The sequence below is a fragment of the Amblyomma mixtum genome, chromosome 7 (genome assembly GCF_055824585.1).
Source record: "Amblyomma mixtum isolate Tamu chromosome 7, ASM5582458v1, whole genome shotgun sequence".
Classification (NCBI taxonomy): domain Eukaryota; kingdom Metazoa; phylum Arthropoda; class Arachnida; order Ixodida; family Ixodidae; genus Amblyomma; species Amblyomma mixtum.
The window spans coordinates 54489137-54499306 of record NC_143018.1 but is presented as its reverse complement, the minus strand read 5'-3'; the positions used below and the strand labels follow the sequence as shown (position 1 = coordinate 54499306).

The 10170-nt window shown below is 47.3% G+C and overlaps 1 protein-coding gene across 3 annotated transcripts in view; it reads right to left on the bottom strand.

Moving 5' to 3' along the window:
• Window positions 1–1747: 1747 nt before the first annotated feature.
• LOC149336106 (uncharacterized) overlaps window positions 1748–10170 on the bottom strand; it is a 44817-nt gene continuing 36394 nt past the window's right edge. For 2 of the 3 annotated variants that reach the window (XM_089552582.1, XM_089552584.1), the window contains 2 exons: window positions 9074–9245; window positions 1748–6206 (listed from right to left, as the gene is read on the bottom strand). In XM_089552582.1, coding sequence (XP_089408708.1) covers window positions 5779–6206; window positions 9074–9245 — 600 coding nt within the window. In that variant the 3' untranslated portion in view covers window positions 1748–5778. The remainder of the gene's footprint in view (window positions 6207–9073; window positions 9246–10170) is intronic. The other variant, XM_089552583.1, reaches the window with a different exon arrangement.

The following is a 10170-nucleotide window of genomic DNA, read 5'->3' as shown; positions in this document are numbered from 1 at the left end:
GTCCATAGAACGCCATCGCCCATTTGGTTCTACGCCTCACTCGTCGGTAAATTGGTTTTTGAGGAAAGGAAATGTATCTGTCTCTCATACCTCGGTGGACACCTAAACCTCGCCGGAAGGGAAGGGAGGAGGATGGCAGTATGTGAAGACACCGTATTCACTAGACGCGCCTTTGTTCATTCCAAACCATCGAGCTGGCATGGCGGAATGGATAGCGTGCTCGTCTCTCACGCCGAAGACCGGGGTTCGATTCCTGAGCTCGACCAATTTCTTAGTCACTTTTATTTATTTAAATGGCCTGACTAGTAAAGCTAATTAGGCTAATTGGGGTAATTAAGCAATTAACTAAGCTCAGTCCCACTTACTTGGAGCATCACTATACGATCCCTTCAATTGGTTGTATGGTTACTAGCCAAAGTGCAATTGGCCCCGTTTGAAATTCGCGCACTGTGACGTCACGACCGTTTCCACCAATTGAAAAGCGTGACATTTTCCGTCGACAACTGCTGCTTACAACGATGAGACATTAAAGGCTTCCGCCTTAAAAGAGAAATTTTTTACATGTGCTATGCTTCTATGGCGGACCGCTATCACTGGCGGCAACTTCCCTTTGTAGGACCCTGGAGGCGCTTGAGCAAGAGACTGTATGGCACCAGGAATTGTGGGGTGTCAGGCGGCAATGCCCATTAAGGGTCCTAATAGCGACAGCCGCGCCATCATCTCTATTCGCATGGCGACAAGCATTCAACTAATCGAGGGGACTGGTAGTGATCTGTTTGAGGAAAACGGGCCCATTTAGAGATGCGCCTAGAGAAACTGCAGCTTCTTCCGTTCTCCCCTCCCTTCGGACTAAGCGGCCCGTGTTCAGCGATGCTGTGGACATGAGCGCCTGTGTCGCATTAGACACGCCAACCCAACTACGCTGCCGGTAGGTCCGGGGCTGCCGGAGGCACCGACTCCGAGAGGACGGCGAGGGAGACACTCCAGCCTGCCGAAGAAAAACCTCCTGAATAGAGGGGAAAACAAGGAAAGGGGGTCAGTGGAGTGAGGAGCAAGACACCCGCGACGAAACCACTCGCCATTGGTCCTCCCGCACCCCAAGCACTCAAGTCACCGCGGAAAAGCCGAGGCTTAGCGAAAGAATAAGTTCAACTGCGCGGTTGCTCCGTTCCTCCTGACCAAGACACCACCGCCAGCGCAGCGGCATGTAAGCTTGGGCACCCCAGCCTACGCATAATCTACTTGATACAATGTAATTCTTTACTATATCCGTTTCGTTCCAACTGAGTTAACGGTGTCTCTTTGCCTTTCCGTCCCGTGTGGGCCCGCGCAGTATGTGCGGTCATCACAAAGTTTTAAAAAGTAATCATCGGCGATTTAGCTTGGTTTTGCAATATCCGAATGAGGTGCACTAGCAATCCATGTCCTTTGGCATTGCCGATGTTAGGTGGACATCTTCTATTTCTATCGCACTCAACTAAACGTCATTGATGGGGGTGTATTATAACATGCACGGAGTTACCAGCGGAGAAGCATAGCGATGAGGTAGGGACAGGTTCACGTTCCCCCCACCAGGCCCGTCATAACAGGAGTATTGGACAGCGAATTAAGGTGCCAGACAGAAACCGTCCCTCGGCGATTGATTGATTGATTGATTGATTGATTGATTGATTGATTGATTGATTGATTGATTGATTGATTGATTGATTGATTGATTGATTGATTGATTGATTGATTGATTGATTGATTGATTGATTGATTGATCAAAAACATCTTTATTTATTCAGTATTCTCAGAACATGTGGGTGGGCCGCCTAGTCCGGTAGTCCATTGGCTGCTGCTGCTGCGCTGGCCCTCCCCACCAGCCAGTGCTGACGGTCAGGATCATCGCTGAGCAGAATAGCCTCCCACTCCTCCTCCGAGAGGCTGGGAATGGGGCGCAAAGTCCCCTTCTTCAGCACCCACACGGGGAGCCTTCGGGCTGTGGGGTCTTTCTTCTCTCCCGTTTCGGAGGTCCGGACGGCTAGCGCGGCTCAAAGTGAGAGCCGCAGCTTTTTGCTCCCCTTCCAAAGCCGCGTTCTTCCGCATGCGTTTCTCCTAGAAGGGGCGCCGGAGTCGGAGAAGGAGTTTCCATGGTAACCCGCGTGCACACGGAGGCTTCGGACAAACAAGGCGATAGGAGTGGGAGCCCCAGTGCTGGCGCAGTGAGAATTGTAGCCGCTTATGCTCTGATCAGCGATCAGTGCTGCTCGTTCAGCAAATGACAAGCACACTGATGGCGCCACGCATGAATTCCACAAATTCTTCTGCAACTACTACAGAGCGACCACTGAATAACAACCAAATAGCCTTGACAGGCTATGGGTTATTGCACGAATTAATGACCGAGATAAATTCCGTTTTCGGCGGAGTGTGTAGATTAAGGCAGAGTGGCCGTGCTTACAAGCCGGCAACTTTTTGCATATGTAATCATTGTCTATCTTTTCGCTTCCGAACAGATGAAGATGCAGATGAAATGATGACGACACTGACGACTATGCAAATCGGGGAAACTAGGCAGCCACAGCTAGCCCTGTAAAGTGGTGGCGACGGAATAAATGGAGCACAGCGGTACTTTTTTAAAAGCTAGCAAGGCGGTCGAAGAAAAATGCGGTAGAGCGCGGCAATGCTAAAGGCATTCAGAGCCGTTGGTCTGGCAGCTGCTTCAGACAAGCTCCCTCTAACCGTCTTGTTTAGTGGCAGCCCAACAGGCACGACCTCTCGAAGGCCAGAACGGCGCATGAGCAGAGGACCTCAAAACCTAGCTCCGTGGTTAAGAACAAGCCCTTGAGCGATTTATTGCGAAAGCGCGCCAACCATCCCTTCCGAAGATGAGACTGCACTTCAAGAACGAATTAGCCTGAATGGGAGCAAAAACGGAGCAAAATGTCATCTAGTGCTCTCCCTTTCAGGGCTTGGGCGTGCTTCCCAAGTCCCCGGGGTAGATTTCGATCTCTAAATATACAAAATGCTTTGTGCACGATATACAGTGATAGAGAGGAATGGTTTGGAAGTTTTCTCAACGACAACTCTAATCTCGCTTCGTAATGAAAAGGGTCAGCTTTTGCGACTTGGATTTTTAATTTTCTCTCTCCGCGTTCTCAGTTTGATACGTAAAGCTTACATGACTCGTAATAGAATTTCTGAAATTCGTAATTTTGCTGATAACTGCGCATTGTATGAGATCATTCACGCTTCAGGTGATCCTTTTTCCCATTAGCCAGTCTTTTTTCAATATATGTAAATGATGTCGAGGTTCGCAGATTGTTACTGATTTTCGCAAAATTGTCACCATGATATTTTGTAACATCTCTTACCCTTCTCTTCTTCGTTACTCATCTAATATGCCTATTCCAAAGGTCTCGGAATATACGGATCTAGATCTTTGGAACGCAGACTGCAAACACTGTGGCCAACGAGCCACCTACGATCACATCCTGTGGGACTGCAAAATAGAGCCACCTCCGGGTGATCTAGTTACCGCTCCTTCTCTCGAGCGGTGGGAGACCGTGCTGGCTAGCTCTGACCCCAGAACGCAAATTTTGGCGGTGGAGTGGGCTGACAAAGTCGTCGAGGGCTGCGTACTCTCGACCACTTAACTCGACCTCTTACCAAGCACTTTCCGGCGAATAAAATGTTTTACAATCAATATTGACATTTTTCATCTAACTTATCATGGTAAAAACATTTTATCTTTATATGTTACAGAGCGGTAAGAAAGTTTGGTTGTAATAACGTTAAGTAAGGCTGGAAAGAAACTACGTTACTAATGCACAAATCACTAATCATACCAAATCTTCAGACCGCTTGGTTTCTATGGAACCCCTACAAGCTAACCGATATAACAAGATTGAAGCTACATGAGAAAATTCGATCGGGTTTCTTTATCATATATATCACCACACCCTTTCGCCACCTCTCCAAATACCTTTACAATAAACTACACTTTCTACTTGTGGTCACATAGAAACAATAAAATTTATGCACTGCATTGTCCAATACAGCTAATCGATAGCTACGCCCCGTGCTCCGAAACTAACGTCCATCGCAAGTTATCATAATTTGAGCCTTTGAACTTACTGCGCTCTGGATGCTATATTCAACACCACTTTTCCGCGTACCACTCCGCTTTGGAAGTAATTGCCTGTCCAACCCGTTCTCTTAGAGTATAAAAATTCCTACACACCATAGCAAATTGACAATCAATGTCACATTTCATATACTCTCTTCCATGCATTTAGTTTACGTTTTAAATTTTGCTATGAAGCTTCATTTTTTGTGTGTGTGTTCTTAGCTTGTTTTGTATGTCTCATCCTACATAGCCCCTCAAGGTCTTCCACAAGTATTAAAGAAATTAAAACATGATTTTAGTTCGGTAACATGAGTGCCGTGGAGACGGGTATGTGGCCCGATGTACGAGTTAGTATGAAGTGATCGTGCGATAGTCGAAGGATTCTTATTGCAGGTGTTTTTGAGAGAGTTCCTCCTGTATGACCAAAGGAAAAATTTTCGGGTGCGCGCTATAAGCGCGTTCATTGTGCCCCGGGCTCCACGTGACGACAATGGGATACAAGAGCTCGGGCGTACCATCTTTGATACTGGCAGCAGACTACGATAGCGGGGCGCGGTGGAAAAAAACATCGCGCTGTACAGAGAATGGTGCAGATGGTCGCGACTTGGTGCGGCTGCATCTTGCGAGACTACTGTATTAAGAAGGCCATAGTCATGCATTCTGCCTTGCATACAGAAGGGTGGCAGATCGGGCTAGTTGGTGCAGGTACTATGTCGTTCCTGGCATGGCAAAACATGGCATACCTCGCACACGTCGCTGGTGCTGAGGTATGCGGCCAGTGACGACGCTAGGTCCTCCGTCGCGAGCGCGGCCGTCGACGTTCCCGTGTATCTAGAGCGATGCTGATATATGGGACGTCCTCCCTGCATTGGCATAGTTTGGCCAAGTGTGCAGCCTGCGCTCCACGGCGACCACCGTGTTGCTGTGGGACCATGTGTTTGGGAAGTCGCTTAATTCTAACGTTGCAAAGTACTTTGGCTGGGATGAGTCGCTTGCCTTCTTTGGGTATTGCATATAGTGTGTGGTAGCCTTGGGTCTACAGCAAGTTCCGGGATGTCGATGTTGAGAGGAGTTGTTTCTGGTGGCCCGAAGGCTAGAGTTCTATGATTTCGTGCTTAGTGTTATGGGGGCCTAGCCTGGACAGCATGACAGGGCAGAAGTGAAGGGGGAGGGGAGAGGGGGGACAGAGGATTGTAGAGCCGCCTTGACCTCTGATCGCTACACTGCGTATACCTGCGTGGCTTGGACGCGGGTGAGCTTGTGAAAGGGGAGATGGTACGCTAATCTGCTCGCGATGAAGAAGTCGGCTAGTCGAAGGGCATTGGATTATTTGGTATATCAGTTAATTTGTCTTTCAACTGTCAGGCAATCCCGTGGGCACGTTTTGATGACACCACAAGGTACCATGACCTCGGTGACCCACCTCGGTTGCTTATCCGGCCATTTTTCATTGACAACGACGATGACATTGAATTTTCTGTAGAGCAGGAGCCTTAACGCTAGTGCCTTAAAAATACACTGCCCGTCAGCTTGTTGCAAGAAGCTCAGGAAGCACACTGAATACAGAAGACGCTTTTTTTTTGTGACTCCGCATTTTTAAAACACAGCCAAACATTCAACCATGCCGCCTTATTTGAGCACCCTAGTGCAAGTTAGTTTACAAGGTATTATTCTTCCGTTGTCGCACTGCGGCGGGTCTTGCGGGAACGGGTAGGTAAAATGACGCCGTCGCTGGGCGTTAACCACAGTGCTTTCCGCCTCCTCGTCACCAGAGGTAAGCAGCCGTGCCTTGTGACGCGATGATAGGAGAGCATGCGGCTTGTCGGGAACTTTAACGGGCACAACTCGCAGGGAAGCAACGGCTGTCCTGTGTGCTGCGCCACATGGTACTCAAACTCACTCTTGTGCCTCAACTTGGCGTGGCACCTGTGGCATTCGTACGGTTCCCTGCCCTTATTAGCACCGGCCCGGTAGAACGGCCTGCCTGCGCTCCCCAGCTTCTTGAAGACCGCATGCCGCCTTCTCCGTCCAAGAAATGGAGTCTGCTGCTCCTCCGCGTTCTGGCCGTCCATGCCACTGGATTCACCGGCAGCATCTGTCAGACACGCGAATTGGTTGGCTACAAGAATCTTGAACGCTGGGAAATCAGTCACGAAGTGCCCCCACCATTGGCAGCCCCGAGTGCTGCCTTTGCTGCCGAATGAACAGTCTCACTACCACAACGCTTTCAGGATACCAACATTGCATTTCTTTGCTCGAAGCAAGTAAAAGCATGCTCGACTGGGGAAGCATTCCTAAGGGAAAAGCTCCGGGTGAAAATGAAGAGACAGACAGGAAGATGAAAGGCGTGGAGGTTAACCAGAAGCATGTTCCCGTTGGCTGCCTTGTACAGCAAGAAAGGAAAAGTGGAATAAAAAGGAGGAGGGGAATGAAATGGATGCGATGCGACGCAAAGACATCAAGTGAGGTCACGAATGCTATTAAATCAGTGGTTTACGCACAAACACTGCCCTTATAGGAGTCTAAAAGTGCTTTACATGCCTTTGTTGCTGATGGTTGCTATGGCCATGGTCCGAGGATTTTACTCTAGGTCAAATATCGGCAATTGGGACGCCAAGACAGCCACATAAAAGAACTTGGTAGCATGTTATACCTGCTAGAGGCATCGCATTAGGTATACCATGCACATCCCTTATCAGCGGTACAGGGCTTTGTAATCCTGTAGTTACTGTGCACTTCTTGCCATTTCATGCTGATTATAGCTACCATACATAGCGCACTGATTTGCGCACATCACCCTGGGAGAGTGGTCGCATAGCAAAGCAATAACGTATCAGTTTAAATGAGCAAAAATGAGAACAAGCGGGAGCTTCACTTAGCCTTTGCCAGCAGCTCATAGCTTACACAAAAACAACTATGCGGCTACTTCTCATCGCTTTGCTGCTGCGCTGTATGTGGAACAGCAAATGCATTTCAGATTTAACAACCTCACGTTAGCGACAGGGCAACCAGGATGCAAGGTTCAGTGATGGCACCGAGTGTAAAAGGAACCCGACAAGTCCCATATTTGGCATCCCCACAATGGCCATTTCTTTTGCGGTTTCTGGAGAGATGCTGAGAAGCTGTCAGCCCGCCGAACGTGTCAGAGCTGAAGCGATATTCCTACCACCTATTTCAAAAGTTCGATGTGGCCAATGTTGGCCGATGTTGGTCGATGTGGCCAACGAATGGTCAATTTCCAGAATCAGTTTTCACACCATCCCCGATCGAGGCAAAAGCCATATTGATTAAACGAAATATATTCAGCAGTGTGACTCTGGGATTTAATAACGTTTTTAATCCTGGAAAACACAATTTATAGAAATATTTCACAATAAATGTCGTGCATACCAAGTGAAAAGTGCCCACTTGCCCACTTCACGCAAGCCTAAAACTAAGTAGTGTGCAACCTTCCGGAATGAAGATTTCAAAAAGCAAGATTGCGATTTGTCAGGAAGGTATTCTACCCTTAACTCGATATATGGTCCACCATGGACCAATTGGTCAACGTCAACAAGTACTGGCTAAGTTGACTGCTCAGCTTCAGCAGAAATTCGAAGAATAAGCTCCATATTTTGTTCTCGAGCAGCCAGATTCGTAGAACGTTAAGTATTGTAGATGTCGAACAGATGATCATTTATCGATAGCTCTTTCTAGTGCAAACATCAAAGCTGAACCTACAGAACTTGCAAGCTGATCGTGCATGGAGATTGCTCGATGAAACACGCTGGTGTCAGTATCATCCTGAGACAAACCAGCAGCCCATGTAAGGAGGCCAATAATGCTGCTCAAAACAAAACAAAACAAAACAATAATGCTCAAAAACAAAACAAAATTAATACAAATCGTAGCGACCACAGCGTTTTTGTATCCGGAATGTATGATCACCATCATCACAATATTAGCTACGCCCATTGTAGGACAAAGAATGATTGTAAACTTTTGGCGACCAGCGGCTAGACCACTAGTCCTACAGGCCAAATCTCACCCTGATTACTCCCTGTTTCGACACCTAATAAAGGCTACAAGGAGATCATGATTTTCGAGACATAACGAGGTGGCTGCTTCTCATTATAAGCACTCGTTAACTCATCGAAGGAAGACATTACGGCTGAGTTTATTTCATAATCTATATTACAACCGCCCTGACCTGCGAACCTCCCTTCTGGTACCACCTGAACGAACGTCCCGTCGGCTCTTCAATTCCCTGAGCGTGCAGCGTATTACTGGTTCCACAAATGCATTTAACAAATCATTCTTGCCCTTGGCTATTGATGAATGGAATTCACTTCCCGAAACTATTGTCCATGAGCGTGACAACTCAAAATTCAGGCAGTTAACATCCGCTCATTTTTCTAAATAAACTGATGAGCAGCAATAGGATTTCATTTTTCTTTTGCTTTACTTTTCTCTAATACACTGCATTTTTTTGTTCAGTACCCGATTGCTTTTCCTTTTTGTGTGTGAATATACTGTTTTGTTGTTTGTTAAAAGTATGCGGACCATAACTGCCTGTGTAATTTTCGTCTGTTTGTTTTCCCTATATTTCAAAATGCACGGATCATAGAAATGCACGTACATCACCATGCCTCGTTGTGTTTTTTTTTTGTCTGTATAGATATGACCATGGCCATACTTTCTTGTCCCCCCCCCCCCCTTATGTAACGCCCAAACCAGGGCCCTTAAGGGATAATAAATGATGATGATGATGACAGATGAGTTTTTTTTCGGTATTAAATAAACTTCAGATGAGAGGTATCAAGAGCCTAGATTTACGAGTTAAATTTGTGCAATAAAAACGAAAATGCATAATAAGCCTTTCCATCGTCCTCTCTTCAAAAAATTGGCTGCCTCCTGAAAGCAGTTCCAATATACGCCAGTATTAGTGGTTTCCACGTTAGTGCAGTGGCATAATCACCGTACCCTCCTCCTCACAGCTGCTCAGCCCAGCTTCCTGCCTCACAGATTCCTCCCTCAAATGCCGGAGGAACATCTCCAGCATTCCCCTGCTGGCGTCCTCACCGAGCACGTCAGCATCCAAGCACACTCCACTCCACGGTGCAGCAGCGGCCTCATCCAATCGCTGAGGGGGAATCTGCACAAGGATTAAGAACCTGACTAAGAAGGTAAATGATGAGTGAAAGGCATGACATCAAGGACCAAGAAGAGTAAATTTTAAATCATAATTTTGACTAGAATAATAAGCTCATTTTCGTGCGAGGTCCCAATGTATTAGGAACAGTGCAGTGGAGTCGATGTTAAGGTGCGCTTATCACGACTGTCATGCCCCGAGGTAGTTGTCAGCGTGACTTGGTTGCTCATAACGGATACTGTGGTACGCATGTATCACAACAACAGAATAAAGAGGACAACACATGTACTATTGCTGTGCTTTACGTTCTGTACCTGTGTCTCATGTACTCCAGTATTCCCATGTTTGATTCCATGCCCTCTCATTTACCCGCTCTGTTATTACCACCAGCTGCGAAATAAAATCACCATATGCATTAGCAAGGCTTCATAAGTATTGGCATCCATAGAGCTGGGAAGTTTTCCTAGACATGGTTCACAATATATTAATCAGCCCTGTTCGTCAGTTTAACGAGACACAGATCTTTCCGCAGCACTAGCTGGTAATGGAAACGTTCCCGTGAAAAGTGGGTTTGTGCCTCCGTGCAGCCGAGTGTGAGTGGACGAAGGATAACGGAAGCGGGGCACACCGCACACAGTTGCACCCCCATGGGGTCGCGGTCACGTGACCAGACCACTCCCTGCACACAGCTAGTCCCTGGCGCCATTCTTCTAGAGACTAAATTTCCTCAAAATAAACACAGCGAGGGTTTTGGGGAAACGCGTGTTAGCGTTCGTAGTCATTTCACATCCGTGCAGCTACGCTTGACTGGGTAAAAGGGACAGGGGGAGGCGTGACCCCGTGAGGGCACTCCGCACCAGATGTATTTTTGTTTATATTTATCGCATACCAGCAAGCGCTTATTTTTCACATATCCAGTTTGGTAATG